Source organism: Erinaceus europaeus, chromosome 9 (assembly GCF_950295315.1).
Source record: "Erinaceus europaeus chromosome 9, mEriEur2.1, whole genome shotgun sequence".
Classification (NCBI taxonomy): domain Eukaryota; kingdom Metazoa; phylum Chordata; class Mammalia; order Eulipotyphla; family Erinaceidae; genus Erinaceus; species Erinaceus europaeus.
Window position 1 is genome coordinate 34397374 of NC_080170.1, and position 21877 is coordinate 34419250.

Here is a 21877-nt window from a genome sequence, read left to right on the forward strand (position 1 = left end):
ACCTGCGCTTAACCCGCTGCGCTACAGCCCGACTCCCTGGAATTATGATTTTTAAAACCATTTAAATGTAGTTATAATTTTCTTAGCATTTTCTTTGTAAAGAACTGAAATATAAACTAGTTGGTATATAATAAAAAGTAATGAAATTCTGAAAAAAATCCAGTGTCTCATGAATGCAAATCCTGCACTATCTGCTTAACATTTTTATTTTTTAAACTTTTAAAAATTATTTTTATTTTACCAGAGCACTGCTCACCATGGTGCTATGGGGCATTGAACCTGGGACCTCAGAGTCTCAGGTATTAGTCTATTTACATAGCCACTATGTTCTCTCTACCACTCACATTTTTAAGAGCTCCTGACAAAAGAAAAAGTAGCCATTTTATTTTATTTTATTTTTCAGGTGAAGGAGAGTATATTTTTAAGAAACTCAGTTTTGTGGCTGCTGAAATGGTTTGGCAGGTAGATTGTGGGACATGTATGCCTGAGCCCCCTGGTTTTGTTTGGTTTTTGTTTTTCCGTTGTGTTACTGTTGCTGTTGTTGGACAGGACAGAAAAAAACTGAGAAGAGGGAAAGGCAGAGGGGAAGAAAGACACCTGCAGACCTGCCTCACTGCTTGCAAAGTGACCCCCTGCAGGTGGGGAGCAAGGTGTGTGAACCAGGATCCTTCTCACTACATGGGCTTAACCCAGTGCACTACTGCCCAACCCCCTCCGTTTTTTTTTTTTTTTTTTAATGCAGGTGAAGTGTGTTGAAAAAAAATTTTTTTTCCTTTTTGTTTTCACCACCAGAGCACTGCTCAGTTCTTGCTTATGGTGGTGTGGGGGATTAAACCTGGGACTTTAGAGCTTCAGGTATGAGAGTCTCCTTGCATAACCATTATGCTATCTATCTCTGTCTTCTTCAAAATTTACTAATCCTCACTTAAAAACCTGCTTATAAGATGGACCATGAATGTACTGTTATTGGTTTATACCAGGGCAAATACACACACACACACACACACACACACACACACACACACGGCTCATATAGAGGTATACACACAAATACTCAGAATATGAAAAAACTTGGGTTCTGCACATTACATACACTAATTTATTAGTGATTAAATTTATTTTACTGCTCATTTGTAATAAATGAAATTGAAGGAGAGATCAGATAAAAATCTTCAGGGTTAACACCCTAAACTAGAAAGGTAGCACTGGAAAAGGATTAAAAAGTGGAGTCCAGAGACTTCTAGTGGTTCTTCCCGACTCTCACTTCTTCCAGTTCACGTTTATACTCCTCACTACAAATATAAAATGTAGCCAGAATCATGGGGCTCAACCTGACCCTGTTAACTGGCTACGGAAGAAGGGTAAACGCTAGAAGAAGGGACTCCTTTGAAGAGCATCACCCCCTGTAAGAGAGAAAGGCAATCGCCTTCTGACCGCAAGGCCCGCAGATTGCTGCATCACGCCAGAGTGAAGGCAGTGCCCTTGTGTATTCTGCATTCAGATGCGCTGTGGCCTCTCTGGCTCGCTCTTGCGCTCTTGGCGGGGAAACACCTGCTGTTTCAACAGAAAACTTGAATTTTCCTTTCCTGGAGCTAGGAGAGGACAGTGCCGGCCCCGCCGTCAGAGCGCCCCCTGCCGGCCACGGGAGGCCGCGCGGGGCTGCGGGAGCGGGAACATGGCGGCGCGGCCTGGGCTCGCAGCCCAGCCGCCCGACCGCGGCGACTCGGGGCCTCCCAACTTGGTGTCGCGAGTGTCGCAGTGGGCTGACGACCACCTGCGCCTGGTCCGGGTACTGCATCCCCAGCTCGGGGAGTCTCAGTGGGGGGAGGTCGCAGAGTGGAGGGCGCGGGTCGGGGAGCCTGGGGCGCACCGTCTGGGCGCCGCGACCCCGAGAGGATGCGCTGGTTTCCCGGGTGGGGACAGAGTCGGGGTCGGGGCGGCTGACATCGCGGGCGATGGTGCTGACAGCTGTGCTGGCGGAGTTGGGGTGCACACCCGCTAGGGGTGCGGGTGGAAGGGGCCACCCCGAGGGCCGTGCAGCTGTGATCGGCCACCAGAGCACCGCGCTGACACTGCCTGGAGGAAGGCCTGCTGGATCTGGGGGCGCCCTGGCTGTCAGAATTAGGGGAGCCAGCAGAGGCGCCGGCACCGAGGCTGGAGGAAGGAAGCAGGAAGATCAGGGCTCCCAGAGCCAAGGGGCAGAGTGTCTGCAGAAAAATAACCAAGAGGCAGTGTCTGCTGAAGGAACGGTGGTGCTGCTGTGCGCTGCCGGGACACCCCAAGGCCAAGCAGGAGCCCCTGTGGGCTGTGCAAGGTCCTGCAGCCTTGCTGCCATGCCCCGAACTGGCCAGTGCTTACCTCTCAACAAGTGCTAAAGGAAGTTTTTGTGGGCATGAGCAAACAGTAGCTTTTTGTGTTCACTGCCAAGGCCCAGCTTCCTTCAGCTAAGCAGGAAGTGGGGGGCTGGCGGTTGGGAGGTTATTGCTAGTAAAATGATGTCCTCATTGTGCAGAATTGGAGAGGCCATGGAATAAATTCCACTCCAAATAACTCAGTCACACGGATTGTATGTACATTTGCGTGTACTTTTCAACGTGATGTATATATTTACCAGAACACTGTTCAACTCGTCTGTCTTATAGTCATGCTGGGGATTGAATTTGAGACCTTTGGTGCTTCAGGCTTGAAAGTCTTTTTTGCATAACCATTTTGCTATTTCCCCAGCCCTCAACTTGATTTTTATAAGCCTAGTTTTAATTACTGAAGGGAAATAGGCGAGATTATCTCCCTTTTAAAAAGGGAGTTATAGAATTATTTTATTATTCTTCCTCCTCCTTTCTCCATGAATGAGTGATACAGAGAGAAAGAGACAGAGACCAGAACACTGCTCAACTCTGGTTTATGGTGGTGCTGGGGATTGAACCTTGGACTTCAGAACCCTAGCCATTACTCTTGAATAAACAAACATTCTGCTGTCTCCCTTATCCTTGCATCCTCATTTTTATTAGTAAACTAAATTCTATTAAGTCTATTTCAGTTTTAACAGAGCACTTTCAAAACAGCAATACGTTCACCCGGCTCTTATTTCTTATTTCTACTCTCAAGGTTTGGTTAATGAAAATTTTCCTTCAGGGCCGACTGGTGGCACAGCTGGTTGAAAGCATGCTACCTAGAATAGACACAGAGCCCCCTCCTCCCCACCTGCAGGGGGGAAGCTTTGCAAGTGGTGAAGCAATGCTGCAGGTGTCTCTCGGTCTCTCTTCCTCTCTGTCACCCCCATTCCCTCTTGATTTCTGGCTGTCTCTATCCAATAAGTAAATAAAGATAATAAAAAAGTAATTAAAAAAAGAAACTAATTTAAAAAAAAGTCTTCCAAACACTTAAATTCTCACTGCTGTGGACTTTTCACAAGATGTAGTAAACTGATTCATGCATTCCCAGACACTCATGGCTAAAGCAATACACTCAGTAGCTAGCAAAGCAATATGTACATACTTTTAAAGCATGGCAGCTTGTTTAGAAGGAAGAGTTATGGCTGGGTGGCTGGTGAAAAGTTTTTGGAAGAAATGTGTCTAGACAACTGGATAAAGGGCAAATCATTGTTTTCTCCTCTCTAGTTAGTACTTTCACTCTTGTGAATAATAATGAAATTAACTATTAATTCTTTTTTCTGAAGAGTATCAGCACCATAATGGCCATAACTGGGATAACAATACTTCTAAGAAGTGTTCGACTGGTAAGTTAAAAACAGTGGGAGGTGGGGTTATAATGAGCAATAAGTACATTTTTCTTACTTCAGACAGAATTTTCTAACCTCAAAGTGTGCATTATTTTTGTTATTCATGCTAGAATATGTTAAAGTATTTTAGAACAATGAACATTGTTTTAAGGTCTTTTTTTAAAAAATCTTTATTTACTAGATAGAGGAAGCCAGAAAACAAAAAGGAAGGGTATGATAGAGAGGGAGAGAGAAGAGAGACACCTGCAACACTGCTTCACCACTGCAAAACTTTTTCCCTGCAGGTGGGGACTGGGGGCTTGAACCCGGGTCCTTGTGTACTATAACATGTGCACTCAACCAGGTGTGCCACCACACAGCCCCATTTTAACATCTTAATTCAAAAGTAACACATCCACAGGGTTTTATGGAAAGCAGTTGGACAGCTTATATTTCCATAACCACCTTCATGCTTCAGCTTATATTTCCATAAGCACCACCATGCTTCAAAAGGAATCTGAAAAAGATTTCATTTGCTTGGAAGATGACACTAAACTGGCATTTCAAACATTATTGGAGATCCCAAGAGTATTTTTCTTTATTTGTTTTAGAATAAAATCATAGTTAAATTAGGTCTGTTAGGACTGAAAAACTTGTGCTAGAAAGCTAACATGTTTCTCTCCCATCCAAGTACTAACCAGGCCCAACTCTGCTTAGCTTCTAAGATCAGACGAGATTGGGTGTGTTCAGGGCAGCATGGCTGTAGACACTAGTGTTTTTCTTTTTTTTTCTTATTCTTTTCTTTTTCTTTTTATCAGAGCATTGATGAAATATGGCTTATGGTGGTGTGAGGAATTGGACCTGAACTTTAGAGCCTCAGGCATGAGAGTCTCTTTTCGTAACCATTGTATAATCTACTCTGCCTCCTGGTGTTTTTCCTCTATTATAATAATAGACTTTGTTCAAGCCTGGGTGCTAATTCAATATTTACAATTTATTTAAAAACATTATTGATTTTACTTTAATGAGAGAAACATATATATATATATATATACACACACACATACACACACCAATCAGTAGTGAAACTTACAAATGTGTGTGTGTGTGTGTGTTTCTTTTCCTACCAGAACACTGCTTAGCTCTGGCTTATGGTGGTGCTGGGGCTTGAACCTGTACATTTATTTTATTTTACTAACACTACTATTATTATTATGAGTTTAAAGCAGAGTGCTGCTTAACTCTAGCTTATGGTGGTGTTGAAGGTTGAACCTGGGATTTTGGAGCCCCAGCCATAAAGTCTTTCTGCAAAACCATATAGCCATTATGTTATCTCCCCAATTAAAAAAAAATTTAAAAAAAATTTAATGACTCTTGGCTTAGAATGATAATTTCAGTATCATAATGTGAACTAAAGTCTTCTTAGTGCATAAACAAATACATGGGTCAGGGGTGGGTGTTGGTGCTTCCGGTTGAAGACACATGTTACCATACACAAGGAATGGGGTTCAAGTTCCCATCCCCCAGTAACTGCAGTGGGGAAGCTTCGAGAGGTGGGTGATCATGGATTCCTTGTACAGGCACTGAGTCTAGTAATAACCCTGGTGGAAATAAAGTCAAACAAAAGAACATGAGTCAGTTAAGAATTGTTTTAAGTTCTTTGTTTTTTTAGCATATAGTTCAATCTTTGTGGCAATATTAAATGCAGAGTGATTTACTGTTACATTCCTTGGCTTCCATGTCCCAATCCTGCTTTCACAGCATTAGGTACATTATTGATTTGTGCAAGCTACTTATTGGTTAATAAAGATTTGTTAGTGGGCTGGGAAGACAACATAATGGTGATGTAAAAAGGCTTCCAGGCCTAAGGCTCTGAGGCCCCAGGTTTAATCCCCTGCACCACCACAAACCAGAGCTGAGAAGTTCTTTGATCTCTCTCTGTATCTTTCCCTATGGTTCTCTCTCATTAAAATATATAAAGGATTTAAATAAATTTTAAAAAAGATTTGTTAGTATGTTTCAAAGCCATTAATTTCAGAATTTAGTTCTGTTGTCTTTTTTTTTTCCTTCTTAGATTTAAGATGCATGATAATAGTGACTAACCAAAGATGTGAAAGGTAGTATAAAAAAAAACATTAGAGGGGCCAGGTGATGGTACACTTGGTTAAGCGCACACATTACAGTACACAAGGACCCAGGTTCAAGATCCTGATCTCCACTTGCAGGGGGAAAGCTTCACAAGTGGTGAAGCAGGGCTGCAGGAGTCTCCATCTCTTTTTCACTCTGTTTCTTCCACCCGTCTCTATTTCTCTCTGTCCCTATCTAATAAATAAATAATATTTTTTAAAAGAAATGATTTGGACAATAGAAGATATTCATATTACAATAGTATAATATTAAAAGAGGAAGAAAGAAAGAAAACAATTAGGACATTAGTTGTCAACAACTGGAATAGTTTGGCTACAAGTAAAGGAATCCCGACCAAGTCTGACTTAGCAAATAAGGAATTAATTATTCTAGTGTATGTCACAAGAAGTGTGGAGGTTGGAGGACTCTAACATTAGTCTTAGTAACATAAAGTTTAGGTCTATTTGATTCTCTTGGTCTTTCTTCAAGATTTATTTAAAACTTTTAGAACCTCAAGTTCTAAAGTTCAGACAGTTGGGTGAATTCATTGCATTGGGGAGAGACTGCACTTCTACAGAGTCAAATAATGAATAACTAATCAGAAATGTGGGGCCTGTTGGGGCCAGGTGGTGGTGGCACATCTGGCTGAATGCACATGTTACAATGCACAAGGACCCTGGTCCCCACCTACAGGGGAAAACTTTGTGAGTGGTGTGGCAGTACTGTGGGTATTTCTCTGTCTTTCTTCTCTATCTCCCTGTCCATCTTGATTCTGACTGTCTCTATCCAATAAATAAAGATAATTTAAAAAAAAAAGTGTGGTGCTTAAGTAATGTGCTGCTTTGCCATATGCAGACCCAGGTCTGAGCCCAGCCTCCACTGCATTAAAGAAAACACAGTCTCTTTCACTCTCTCTGCCTCTGTCTAAAAAACGAAAAGTATGTTGTTCCAGGCACAGATAAACACTGCTTTTTGATGAATTGTGCTTTATTTTTGAGGTGTAAACTCTTATAAGTTAGGAGTTTGCTTAGTGTTTTAATTTAATTTTTTTTTTTTTTTTTACTTCCACTCTGTATTGTTTACCAGAGCACTGCTCAACTCTGGTTTATAGTGGTGCAGGGGATTGAACCTGGGACTATGAAGCCTCAGGCTTGAGAGTGTTTTCTACATAGTACACTGAAAGAGTGGCTGAAGATTTCTTAACAATGTTCGTATAAGTACTTTTATTATTTATTTATTTATTTGTTTGTTTGTTTGTTTTACCAGAGCGCTGATCAGCTCTGGTTTATGGTGGTGCAAGGGACTGAACCTGGGAACCTTAGAGCCTCAGGCATGAGAGTCTTTTTGCATAACCATTATGCAGTCTACCTCCACCCCCATAAGTATTTTTATTGAATAATGTTAAACTACTAGTATAAAATTAAGAACCAGGGACTGAATGACAGCTTGACTGGTAGAACACACAATTACCATTCATGAGGACCTGAGTGTAAGCCCTTGGCCACTGCACTGGGAACACCTGCAAGGGAGGATGCCGGGGCTATCTTAGTCAGTATTTGAGACCCTTAAGGAAAGATAAGATTAATAACAAATACAGGGCTAGGCGGAATCCTTGTGCAAGTGATTCAGCTTTATTCACAACGTCAGGGTTTATATATGCTTAATGACCAATAACGTACTTTGCTAGTGAGTACGACATGCATTTTGTTCTCAGTAATTATCAGATATATCTTAGGTACATTATATCATAAACTTCCATTGACTGGTGGACTGATAAGTTCTTTTTTATTTTAACATATATTTTAATTTTTTATATTTATTTATTTATTTATTTATTTTCCCTTTTGTTGCCCTTATTTTTTATTGTTGTAGTTATTATTGCTGTTGTTGATATCATCGTTGTTGGATAGGACAGAGAGAAATGGAGAGAGAAGGGGAAGACAGAGGGGGAGAGAAAGATAGACACCTGCAGACCTGCTTCACCGCTTGTGAAGTGACCCCCCTGCAGGTGGGGAGCCGGGGGCTCAAACTGGGATCCTTTCTTTCTTTTTTTTTTTTTTTTTTATTCTTTTTCCTTCTCCAGGGTTATTGCTGGGCTCGGTGCCTGCACCATGAATCCACCGCTCCTGGAGACCATTTTTCCCCCCCTTTTGTTGCCCTTGTAGCTTCGTTGTGGTTATTATTATTGCCCTTGTTGACGCAATTCGTTGTTGGATAGGACAGAGAGAAATGGAGAGAGGAGGGGAAGACAGAGAAGGGGAGAGAAAGATAGACACCTGCAGACCTGCTTCACCGCTTGTGAAGCAACTCCCCTACAGGTGGGGAGCCGGGGGCTCGAACCGGGATCCTTACGCCGATCCCTACGCTTTGCGCCACATGCGCTTAACCCACTGCGCCACCGCCCGACCCCCTAAACTGGGATCCTTATGCCGGTCCTTGCACTTCGCACCATGTGCGCTTAACCTACTGCGCTACCACCCGACTCCCCAATAAGTTCTTTTTTTAATTAAAAATTATTTTTATTATATTTATTTTTTAAAAGATTGTATTTATTTATTAATGAGAAAGATAGGAGGAGAGAGAGAAAGAACCAGATATCATTCTGGTGTATGTGCTCTGGTACGTGATTGAACTTGGGACCTCATGCTCGAGAACCCCGTACTTGTTTTTATCCACTGCACCACCTCCTGGACCCCTGTTATCTTTATTTATTTATTAAATAGAGACAGCCAGAAATCAAGAGGAAAGGGGCTGATAGGGAGATACCTGTAACACTGCTTCACCACTCACAAAGCTTTCCCTCTAGTCGGTCGGTAGCGCAGTGGGTTAAGCGCAGGTGGCGCAAAGTGCAAGGACCAGCATAAGGATCCCAGTTTGAGCCCCCGGCTCCCCACCTGCAGGGGGAGTCACTTCACAGGCGGTGAAGCAGGTCTGCAGGTGTCTATCTTTCTCTCCCCCTCTCTGTCTTCCCTTCCTCTCTCCATTTCTCTCTGCCTTATCCAACAACGCTGACATCAATAACAACAATAATAACCACAACAATAAAACAAGGGCAACAAAAGGGAATAAATAAATAAATATTAAAAAAAAAAAAAGCTTTCCCTCTGCAGGTGGGTGCCAGGGGCTCAAACCTAGGCCCTTGCGCTTTGTAACATGTGTGCTCAACCATGTTACATGGTGCGCCACCACTGATCCCCAGACTGATAATTCTTATTGTCTTCTGAGCCAGCTAGAGAGCATGACCTGCATGCTTATTGTTTACTGACCCAGCTAGAGCACATGCTCTGCATGCCCCAGTGAGAATGTTTATGACTCAGAGACCTGCTGCTCAGTCACTATCGTCTTTCAGCTTTAGCTGAGGTCTTGACTCAAGAACCTAGGCCCCTACAGGGGAAGCCAGTAGGAGAGTGGTAGGATGGTGTAGTGTCTTTCCTTCTCCTCCCGTCATGCACTCCGTTTCTATCTCTCTCTCTGGCTTTCATGCTTTATCTATAAAAAAGGGGAAAAAAATAGCTGTCAAGAATGGTGGAGACATGTAGGCACAGAGCACTGTCAGTAGACCTGGTGGCAACTAAAGACAAACATTAAGGACCAAATTAAAAAACTGGATTATTTACTATTGTTAAATGTTTATGTTATTTGACAAAGTTAATTACAAAACTATAATAATAATAATGTCATGTTTTGCTCCTTGTGAATCAACAGACAACAAAATTTATAAGTTCTTCAGACATCCCAGTAGAATTTATAAGGAAGAATGTCAAACTACGTGGACGCTTACATCGACTAACCGAGAATGGTTTAGAAGTTGAACATATTCCCATCACTTTACCTATTCTATCTTCGTGGAGAAGTAAGTAAGGTACCATAATGACAATAATGTTAACTGACTACTTTAGTGTTCCCTTATTAGAAGTTATCTGTGGGGCCAGGTGGCGGTGCACCTGTTGAGCATACAGGTTAGAGTGGACAAAGACCCAGGTTTGAGCCCCCAATCCCCACCTGCAGGGAAGAAAAGCTTCATGAGTGGTGAAGCAGAGCTGCAGGTATCTCTGCCTCTCTCCCTCTTTATCACCCCCTCCCATCTCAATTTCTGGCTGTCTCTATCCAATAAATAAATAAAGATAACATTAAAAATTTTTTTTTAATTTTTTATTTAAGAAAGGATTAATGAACAGAAACATAAGGTAGGAGGGGTACAACTCCACACAATTCTCACCACCCAATCTCCATAACCCACCCCCTCCCATGATAGCTTTCCCATTTTCTAGCCCTCTGGGAGCATGGACCCAGGGTCACTGAGGGTTGCAGAAGGTAGAAGGTCTGGCTTCTGTAATTGCTTCCCCGCTGAACATGGGCGTTGACTGGTCGGTCCATACTCCCAGTCTGCCTCTCTCTTTCCCTAGTAAGGTGTGTCTCTGGGGAAGCAGAGCTCCAGGACACATTGGTGGGGTCTTCAATCCAGGGAAGCCTGGCCAGCATCCTGGTGGCATCTGGAACCTGGTGATTGAAAAGAGAGTTAACATACGAAGCCAAACAATTTGTTGAGCAATCATGGATCCCAAGCTTGGAATAGTGGAGAGGAAGTGTTAGGGAGGTACTCACTGCAAACTCTAATGTACTTCTGCTTTCAGGTATATATTTTGCAGTAGTTTATGGATACGTGTGCACATAAGCTCTCTCTCACAGAAACTGGTGTATATCTAGGTTATGGGACTTTGTTAGAAAGTGAACTACCTGAGATGAAATTAGAGTGTACTATAAAAGGAAGGGTCTCACCCGAGTAATGAAGCCGAAGGGTTTTTAAAGTTTTTAAGTTTTAAAGTTTTAAAGTTTTTAAAGTTGTCTGTAAAGTAGAAAAAGTGGCATTTTAGGGTTATTTATTTATTTATTTATTTATTTATTTATTTATTTATTTTTGCCTCCAGTTGCTGGGGCTCGGTGCCAGCACTATGAATCCACTGCTTCTGACGGCCATTTTTTCCTATTTTATTTTATTTTACTTTATTTTATTTTATTTTATTTTATTTGATGGGACAGAGAGAAATTCAGAGAGGAGACAGAGGGAAAGACATGTACAGACCCTCTTCACTGCTCATGAAGCTGTCCCTCTGCAGATGGGGAACAGGAGGAGGGCTGGAATCCGGGTCCATGCGCGTATCATTTCCCATAGTACTATGTGCTCTTAACCAGCTCACCATTTTACTATTTATTTATTAACAAGAGCAGAGAAAACCACAGTATTACTCTGCCATATAGAGCGCTGGGGAACAAACTTAGGACCTTATGCTTTCAAGATGAGCACTCTGTCGGCCATAGCATGTCCTGGGCTACAGTGGAATTTGATTTTTAAAACTTTGCACTATGAGAGGAAGTCCAAACTCTTTACCTGATGTACAGCCATTATCCCTTTTTGGAACATGGTGAACTCCTAAAATATAATCTTGATATTAAAGTTAAATATTAAATTTTTATTGAGTCTGAGGGTAAATAAACTTTAGTTCTATGTTATCTTGAGTATAATCTATAAAATTCTGTGTAGAAGTCACTTTCATAAAATGTAAAATAATAATAATAATAATGTGGGAGTTGGGCGGTAGCACAGCAGGTGGTGCAAAGCGCAAGGACAGGGTAAGGATCTCAGTTCGAGCCCCCGGCTCCCCACCTGCAAGGGAGTCACTTCACAGGCGGTGCAGCAGGTCTGCAGGTGTCTGTCTTTCTCTCCCCCTCTCTGTCTTCCCCTCCTCTCTCCATTTCTCTCTGTCCTATCCAACAACAACGACATCAATAACAATAATAATAACTACAACAATAAAACAAGGGCAACAAAAGGGAATAAATAAATATTTTTTAAAATAGTAATGTATGACTGGGGGAAATAGCATCTAGGCTCATGTAACAGACTTTGATGTCTGTATTACCAGAGATTCAAGGTTCAGTCTCTGACACTACCACAAGCGAGACCTGCTCTGTTAAAAAACATGTAGTGGATTGGGCGGTAGTACAGGAGTTTAAGTGCACATGGCACAAAGCACAAGAAACCCGGTTCAAGCCCCCGGCTCCCCACCTACAGGGTGGTTGCTTCACAGGTGGTAAAGCAGGTCTGCAGGTGTCTGTCTTTCTCTCCACCTCTCTCGATTTCTCTCTGTCTTACCCAACAACAACGACATCAAGAGCAACAACAATAATAACCACAATGATAAAACAACAGGGGCAACAGAAGGGGAAAAAATAGCCTCCAGGAGCAGTGGATTCGTAGTCCAGGCACTGAACCAGCAATAACCCTGGAGGCAAAAACCAAAAAAAAAAAAATGCAGGGAGTCGGGCTGTAGCGCAGCGGGTTAAGCGCAGGTGGCGCAAAGCACAAGGACCGGCATAAGGATCCCGGTTCGAACCCCGGCTCCCCACCTGCAGGGGAGTCTCTTCACAGGCGGTGAAGCAGGTCTGCAGGTGTCTATCTTTCTCTCCTCTTCTCTGTCTTCCCCTCCTCTCTCCATTTCTCTCTGTCCTATCCAACAACAACAACAATAATAACTATAACAATAAAACAACAAGGGCAACAAAAGGGAATAAATAAATAAAATATTTAAAAAAAAAGAAAAAAAAAAACCATGTAGTAATAATAATGTTTCACTACTGAAACAGAAAGATGCTCTCAGTAAATTAAGTGGAAACGCAGTTTACATAGATCTACTAGTAGTAAGGGTTCCTATGGGAAAATCAATCTGAGTGGGGCTGGGTGGTGGCACACATGGTTAAGTACACGTAGTACTATGTGCAAGGACCTTCACAAGGACACTGGTTCAAACCCCCCACTCCTCACCAATGGTGAAGCAGGTTTGCAGGTGTCTATCTCTCTCTCTCTCTCTCTCTCTACCTCTCCCTCCCTCCTTGATTTCTCTCTGTCCTATCAAATAAAATAATAGTAGAAAAATCTTGAGTGAGAGTGTTTTGCAGGAACCTATAATGGCAAGATGAAAACTTGTACTCATGTGCCAACAACTGTATTGTAAAACATTACCACCCCAATTTAAAAAAAATGTAACCCACACTCATTACTTTCTTCATTTTAAGATTTTATTATTTAGTTATTAATGAGAAAGAGAAACCCAAAGTATTACTTTATCTACTGTACCACCTCCTGGGCTCTCGTGTATTATTTTTCTTTCTTTCTTTCTTTCTTTCTTTCTTTCTTTCTTTCTTTCTTTCTTTCTTTCTTTCTTTCTTTGTATTATCTTTATTTATTTATGGGATACAGACAGCCAGAAATGGAGAGGGAAGAAGGTGATAGAGAGTGAGAGAGACACCTGCAGTCCTGCCTCACCACTCACAAAGCTTCCCCCCGCAGGTGGGACCAGGGACTTGAACATGAACAACCCAGGTCCTTTCTCATTGTACCATGTGCACTCAACCAGGTGTGGCCCTTCTCACATGTTTTCTAAAGCTTATTGAAATTATATATATATATATATTTTTTTCTATCGACTATATACTTATGTTATTTTAAAATAAAACATGAATATAAAATTAACGGACCGGGAGTTGAGCGGTAGCGCAGCAGGTTAAGTGCAGGTTGCGCCAAGCACAAGGACCAAATTAAGGATCCTGGTTCCAGCCCCCGGCTCCCCACCTGCAGGGGGTCGCTTCACAGGCGGTGAAGCAGGTCTGCAGGTGTCTGTCTTTCTCTCCCCCTCTCTGTCTTCCCCTCCTCTCTCCATTTCTCTCTGTCCTATCCAACAACGACAACATCAAGAACAACAATAACTGCAACAATAAAACAACAAGGGCAATAAAAGGGAATAAATATTTTTAAAAATTAAAAAAAATTAATAGACCAGGTGAGGGTAAAAAACATAATGGTTATGCAAAAGAGACTTTCATACCTGAGGATCCAAAAATCCCAGGTTCAATCCCCTGTACCACCGTAAGTCAGAGCTGAGCAGTGCTCTGGTAAACACAATAAACAAAGTAAAAAAGGAAAGAAAGAAAGAAAGAAAGAAAGAAAGAAAGAAAGAAAGAAAGAAAGAAAGACAAATGGGCCTACATCTGAAGAGCCTGGTTATCTAAGCCCAGGAGGTGGAGCAGTAGCTAAAGCAGTCTACTCTCAAGCATGAGGTCCTAAGTTCAGTCCTGGGCATTGTTGTGTGCTACAGTGATGCTTTGGTTCCCCTGCCACCCCTCCCTTGCCTCTTTATCATAGATTTAAAAAAAAAACTGTTTTTAAATTAGGCTGGTTAGTTACAAATTATACATTTGGGACTTGTTTTGGGCCTGGATTTGAGCCCCCGGCCTCCAACCATATAGGGAGGAAGCTTCATAAGTAGCGGGTGGAGTGGCAGAGCAGTGTTATGTCTGCTCTTTTTTTTTTTTTTTTTTTTTCTTTCTTTCTTTCTTTCTTTCTTTCTTTCTTTCTTTCTTTCTTTCTTTCAATCTTTTTATTTAAGAAAGGAGACATTAACAAAGCCGTAGGATAGGAGGGGTACAACTCCACACAATTCCCACCACCCGATCTCCATATCCCAGCCCCTTCCCTGATAGCTTTCCCATTCTCTATCCCTCTGGGAGTATGGACCCAGGGTCTTTGTGGGTTGCAGAAGATGGAAGGTCTGGCTTGTAATTGTTTCCCTGCTGAACATGGACATGAACATGAACATGAACTGGTCGGTTCATACTCCCAGTCTGCCTCTCTCTTTCCCTAGTAGGGTGGGTCTCTGGGGAAGTGGGGCTCCAGGACACATTGGTGGGGTCTTCAGTCCAGGGAAGTCTGGTTGGCATCATGCTGGCATCCGGAACATGGAGACTGAAAAGAGAGTTAACATACAAAGCCAAACAAATTGTTGAACAAGCATAGACCTAAAGGCTGGAATAGTGCAGATGAAGTGTTGGGGGGTACTCATTGCAGACTCTTGTGTACTTCTGCTTTCAGGTATATATTTTGCCCTGGTTTATGGACACGTGTGAACATGTACTCTATCTCAGCGGGCCTGGTCTATATCTAGGTTTGGGGACTTTATTGGGAAGTGGATCACCTGGAATGGAATTAGAGAATACTATGAAAGGAAAGGTCTCACCTGAGTGATGAAACTGAAAGGTTGTCATTCCACATCTGATCTCTTCTATCTTGCTATCACTATTGACTATTGTCCAATATCTTAAAAAAAAAAAAATGCCAGTAGGAGTAGTGGAATAGCACAGGCACTGGGCCTCACTGATAATCCTGGTGTTTAAAAAAAAGGGGGGAAGTCGGTGGTAGCGCAGCGAGTTGCACGCAGGTGGCACAAAGCGCAAGGACTGGCATGTAAGGATCCCAGTTAGGTGGCGCAGTGGGTTAAGCGCATGTGGCGCAAAGCGCAGGGACGGCGTAAGGATCCCGGTTCGAGCCCCCGGCTCCCCACCTGCAGGGGAGTCGCTTCACAGGCGGTGAAGCAGGTCTGCAGGTGTCTATCTTTCTCTCCCCTTCTCTGTCTTCCCCTCCTCTCTCCATTTCTCTCTGTCCTATCCAACAACGAATTGCGTCAACAAGGGCAATAATAATAACCACAACGAAGCTACAACAAGGGCAACAAAAGGGGGGGAAAAATGGCCTCCAGGAGTGGTGGATTCATGGTGCAGGCACCGAGCCCAGCAATAACCCTGGAGAAGGGAAAAAAAAAAAGGATCCCAGTTAGAGCCCCCGGCTCCCCACCTGCAGGGGAGTCGATTCATAGGTGGTGAAGCAGGTCTGCAGGTGTCTTTCTCTCCCCCTCTCTGTCTTCCCCTCCTCTCTCCATTTCTCTCTTTCCTATCCAACAATGATAACAATGATAATAAATACAACAATACAATACAATAGAACTAAAACAAGCGCAACAAAGGGAATAAATAAATTTTTTTTTAAAAGCTGACTCACTTCTTTTTGACTGTTTAGAAGAACCACAGGGTACTTTGCTCATCAAGCTGGCGGGGGTCCAGCTCTCAGAAAGTGGGAAGGTGTGGTTACAAGAAGAGTTAAAGCCGTCCCAAGAACTGTGGTTCCAGCTTCTGGGAAAGGAGAATTCAGCACTCTTTTGCTACCTTTTAGTGAAAAAGGTGAGTGATATGAAGAAATAATGAGCCATATTCTATTTTTTTGCTTTTGTTATATGGTTTTTATATATTAGACTGAGGGAAAGTAGAGATTAGAGAGGGAGAGGGAAAGGTGGGGGTAGACAATTAAACGGTAACGCAAATAGATTCTCATGCTTGAGGCTCCAAAGTTGCAGGTTCAGTCCCTTGCACCACAATAAACCTGGGCTGTGCCTTTGGTAAAACAACCGAGAGTGGGTATATAGTGCAGTGGGTTAAGCGCAGGTGTCACAAAGTGTAAGGACCAGTGTAAAGATCCTGGTTCGAGCCCCCCGGCTTGGGAATCCCTGCAAGGGAATCCCTTCACAAGCTGTGAAGCAGGTCTGCAGGTGTCTATCTTTCTCTCCCCTTCTCTGTCTTGCCCTCCTCTCTCCATTTCTCTCTGCCCTATCCAACAATTATGACATCAATAACAACAACAATAATAACTACAACAATAAAACAAGGGCAACAAAAGGGAATAAATAAATATTAAAATAATAATAATGTAAATAGCTAAAAATATTTAAAAAAACAAACAAAATGGCTTGTTTAGTGAGGTGAGACTTGTCAACTGGAAACTATATAGTGAGGATGTTTTCTGAAGATAAACATTGCTGAATCTATCCTAATACCGTGTAGACATAATATGTCTTTTTGTTTTGTATAGTTCTATGTACGCTTAACCAGGTGGACTACCACCTGCCCTGTTTTTTTTTGTGTGTGTGTGTATATATGTAAAAGATATTTATTCTGATAATCTAAAATCTGCACAGAAACAGTATTAGAAAATTCTTTTTTTTATTTCTTTATTGGGTGATTAATGTTTTACATTCGACAGTAAATACAACAGTTTGTACATGCATAACATTTCTCAGTTTTCCATATAACAATACAACCCCCACTAGGTCCTCTGTCATCCTTTTTGGACATGTACTCCCCCCCCACACCCCAGAGTCTTTTTGTTTGGTGCAATACACCAATTCCAGTTAAGGTTCTACTTGTGTTTTCTCTTCTGATCTTGTTTTTCAACTTTTGCCTGAGCGTGAGATCATCCCATATTCATCCTTCTGTTACTGACTTATTTCACTTAACATGATTTCTTCAAGCTTCATCCAAGATGGGCTAAAAACGGACATTTTTAATAGCTGAGTAGTATTCCATTGTGCGTATACACCACAACTTGCTCAACCACTCATCTATTATTGGACACTTGGGTTCCTCCAGGTTTTGGCTATTACAAATTGTGCTGCTAAGAACATATGTATACACAGATCTTTTTGGATGGGTGTGTTGAGTTCCTTAAGCATATATCCCTAGGAGAGCAATTGCAGGATCATAGGATAGGTCCATTTCTAGCCTTCTGAGAGTTCTCCAGATTGCTCTCTACAGGGGTTGGACCAATTTACATTCCCACCAGCAGTGTAGGAGGGTTCCTTTGACCCCACACCCTCTCGAGCTTTTGTTGCTACTACCTTTTCTGATGTATGACATTCTCACAGGAGTGAAGTATTATCTCATTGTTGTCTTTATTTGCATTTCTCTGACAATCAAAGACTTGGAGCATTTATTCATGTGTTTCTCGGCCTTTTGGATCTCTTTTGTGGTGAATATTCTGTCCTTGTCCTCTCCCCATTTTTGGATGGGGTCATTTGTTTTCTTGTTGTTGAGTTTGGCAAGCTCTTTATATATTTTGGTTATTAGCCTCTTGTCTGATGTATGGCATGTAAAGATCTTCTCCCATTCTGTGAGGGGTCTCTTGGTTTGGTTAGTGGTTTCTTTTGCTGTGCAGAAGCTTTTTATTTATTTATTATTATTATTTAATTTATTTATTGGGGAATTAATGTTTTACATTCAACAGTAAATACAATAGTTTGTACATGCATAACATTTCTTAGTTTTCCATATAACAGAAGCTTTTTAATTTGATGTAGTCCCATAGTTTTATATTTCCTTAGTCTTCTTTGTAATTGGATTTGTTTCATTGAAGATGTCTTTAAAATTTATTCGGAAAAGAGTTCTGCCAATATTTTCCTCTAAGTATCTGATAGTTTCTGGTCTAACGTCCAAGTCCTCGATCCACTTGGAATTTACTTTTGTGTTTGGTGAAATATAGTGGCTCAGTTTCATTCTTCTGCATGTTTCAACCCATTTTTTTCTAACATCGTTTGTTGAAGAGACTATGCTTTCCCCATTTAATAGTCTGGACACCTTTGTTAAAGATTAGATGTTTTATCTAATAGTTAAATAAAGATAATAAAAATGAAAAAAAAAGATTAGATGTCCATAGATGTGGGGGCTCACTTCTGGGCTCTCAATTCTATTCCACTGGTCAGTATGTCTATTCATGTTCCAGTACCAAGCAGTTTTGATGACAGTGGCCCTATAATACAGTTTGAGATCTGGGAGTGTGATGCCTCCGGTTCTGTTCTTTCTTCTCAAGATTGTTTTGGCAATTCTAGGTCTTTTCTGGTTCCTGATAAACATTTGTAACGTTTGTTCTATTCTCCTAAAAAATGTGGTTTGGATCTAGATGGGGATAGCATTAAATTTGTAGATGGCTCTGGGTAGTATATTCATTTTGATGATGTTAATTCTTCCAACCCATGAACATGGAATATCTTTCCACTTCTTTGTGTCTTTTTCAATTTCCTTGAGTAGTGACTCATAATTTTCAGTATACAAGTCTTTCACTTCTTTGGTTAGGTTTATTCCTAGATATTTTATTGTTTTTGTTGTTATAGTAAGAGGAATTGACTTCTGGATTTTATCTTCTTCTAACTTAGTGTTTGCATAGAGGAATGCCACTGACTTTTGAATGTTAATTTTGTAGCCTGACACCTTACTGTATTACTGATTTCCAAAAGCTTCTTGCTGGATTCTTTAGTTTTTTTCTATGCATACTATCATGCCATCTGCAAATAGGGAGAGTTTGACTTCTTGTCTTCCAATCTGTATGCCTTTAATTCCTTTCTCTGTGTTTCTTCTAAACAGGAATAAATGCGTCAGCTTTAAAAAAAATTATTTATTCCCTTTTGTTGCCCTTGTTGTAGTTATTGCTGTATTGTATTGTTGTAGTTATTATTATTATTGTCATTGTTGGATAGGACAGAGAGAAATGGAGAGGGGAAAACAGAGAGGGGGAGAGAAAGATAGACACCTGCAGACCTGCTTCACCACTTGTGAAGCAACTCCCCTGTAGGTGGAGAGCTGGGGCCTCAAACCGGGATCCTTACGCTGGTCCTTGTGCTTTGTGCCACCTGCGCTTAACCTGCTGCGCTACCGCCTAACTCCTCCCCCCCTTTTTTTTTACACTAGTTTCATTGAGGAGTGAGGTATCCATAACTGAAATTTCCTGAAGGTTGAAGGTGAAGGACCAGAGCTATTTTCACACTAATTATTTTGTGGGAAACTTTTAATTTTTTTAAATTTATATGCCATTGCCTTCTTAAACACTGGACTTCTAAACCTAATTTATACATTTATTTATTTATTTAAACGGTATGCTTTCTTTATATTTATTTAATTTATTTTAATTATCTTATTTATTGGATAGAGACCAAGAGAAATTGAGATGGGAAGGGAAGATAGGGAGAGAGACAGAGAGACTTGCAGTCCTGCTTCACCACTCACAAAGCTTCCCCCCCTGCAGGTGAGGACCGGGAGCTTGAACTCGGTTCCTTGTGCACAGCAACTTGTAAGCTCAGCCAGGTACACCACCACCTGGCCCCCTATTTATCTATTTATTTATTTATTTTGGATTAAAACAGATTTTTTTTTTTTTTTAATCAAAGCACTACTTAGCTTATGGTGTTGCCGGGGATTGAACCTGGGACTTTTGAGCCTCAGGTTCCAAAAGAGTCTCTTTGCATAACCATTATGCTATCTACTCTTAACCTTTAAATCTAATTTAACAGCTCAGTAATTACTTAGTTCATTTTGCATTTGTCTACTTTTGCATTTCTCCCATTTCCTTTGGTTTGCTTTGCTGTGGTCTCTGACATTTACCTGTCTTGTATAGTGTACCTCCTCAAGCAAAACAAACAAGTAAAAAAAAATGTTGAGTATAATTGATTGCTTCTCTGCTTCTTTGGATTGGGAGATAGATGAACCTGTAGAGAACTGTGTGTTCTCAAAGACAGCTTGGAGCAAAGTCTAATTGGCAGTGAAATTCTTGGATTTAATGTCTACTATGTTAAGCTCTTGGGGACCCTTTTGCTTTATATTTTTGAGTTTTCTCTGGATATCTAAAGTTGCTGAATGACTAGTTTTAAATTCAATACAATATTCCGTGTACACTAGCAATTTTCTGAAAAAAATACTTTGCTTTATATTTTCACCCAAGGGGAGATATTTCAATGTGAGCCTGAATGAAGAGATTTTGAGAAGAGGTCTTGGCAAAGCTGTTCTTGTTGAAGGGCTGAAATATGACTCTAAAATCTACTGGAAAATTCACAGAAACTTACTTAAAGCTGAACTAACAGCCGTGAAAAAAAGAAAAGGAATATGGAAGGAAGAATCTGAAAAAGAAAATTATTTGGAAAAATTCAAAGACTCCTGGAGAGAAATGTGGAAAAAAGACAATTATTTAAAGAAAATTGGATCAGATTTCAACTTGAAAAAAGAAAGTTATTATGACAAATTTAGAAGGACTTATGAAACATGGAAAAACAACATGAATAACTACTCATTAATAATGAAATTCAGAGAACTTATGAGTCATATACACTTTCGTAGGAAAAGATGAAGTTTTCCAAGAAACCTGGGAGGTGACCTACTCAGAAAAGTGTAAAATTTATCAATATATGAGTGTTCCTCATTGAGTTGAAATGAAAATTTCCTCAAGTGACCAAAATTATATTCTAATATACTTGAATATATGAGAGACACTTGATGATTATTACAATTATAATATCAGAATAATTTGAACAAATTCTGATTAGTGTAACACACTCTTAGGAAGCATGAAACACTGAAACTGATGAAGTGTATACACGTCATGCTAGAATTTGGGAGTTTTAATTGTTGACTTTTGTGTTATTTGACTTATTTTGGGCCAGCTGTGTTTAACTTTTGTTTATGCGATCGTTGTCTATTTTTTTCCAGTTTTATCAGCTTTCATTATTTATAATACAGGAAATTTTCAAGGAGTCATGTCTGAGGCTACTGTCTTTTCTCTGTGACTGATTTTGAATTTGGGGCAAGACTAAAAGAAGTCACTTTTCCTTTTTCTTTTTCCTTTTTAATTTTTTTAAATTCTTTTTAATTTTTTTAAATTCTTTTTCTTTTAATTCTTTTTCTTTTAATTTTTTAAATTCTTTTTCTTTTAATTTTTAATTTTTTTAAATTCTTTTTCTTTTTCCTTTTTAATTTTTTTTCTTTATTAGGGGGATTAATGGTTTATAGTTGACAGTTAAATACAATAGTTGGCACATGTGTAGTATTTCTCAATTTCCCACACAACACTCTAACTCCCCACCTAGGTCCTTCTCCACCATCATGTTTCAGGACCTGAACACTTCCCACACCCTAGAGTCCATATGGCATACATAGCTGAACCCCAAAGTAGCCAGTTCTTGACCTTTCTTGCCTCAGTTTCATCTGATATGAGCAAGTAAATGTCTTTATTTTCAAACCTAGTTTGAGGTGGCTAATCTCATACCAGTCATAGATATGTGGCCCAATGCTGGCCCTTTCTTTGACACTGTGCGTGGTCAGTTACTGTCCCTGAAGGATCCGTTGAGGCACCTATCATGGTTGCTTGGCGTGGAGATACTCACTTCTTTTTTCCGCCTTCTTAGTTGCCCAGGTAGTTTAATTCACATCCTTTACAGGCAAATCCCACATCTGATGGCAAGGACACATGAGTGTGTTTGTGACAGGGCTTAATCACTGCACTCGGGGTGTGAGCGTGGAGTCCATCAGCATGTCTCCACAGTCCTGCCACTC

General features: G+C 40.8%; 1 protein-coding gene across 1 annotated transcript; it reads left to right on the forward strand.

The window, feature by feature from the left end:
• Positions 1-1633: 1633 nt before the first annotated feature.
• On the forward strand, positions 1634-21078 carry C9H3orf33 (chromosome 9 C3orf33 homolog). Its single transcript, XM_007521098.3, has 5 exons — positions 1634-1789; positions 3677-3736; positions 9551-9698; positions 15753-15913; positions 20274-21078. Exons 1-5 carry the CDS (start codon positions 1676-1678, stop codon positions 20673-20675), a joined length of 885 nt encoding a protein of 294 aa, XP_007521160.2. The 5' UTR covers positions 1634-1675; the 3' UTR covers positions 20676-21078.
• Positions 21079-21877: the final 799 nt, after the last annotated feature.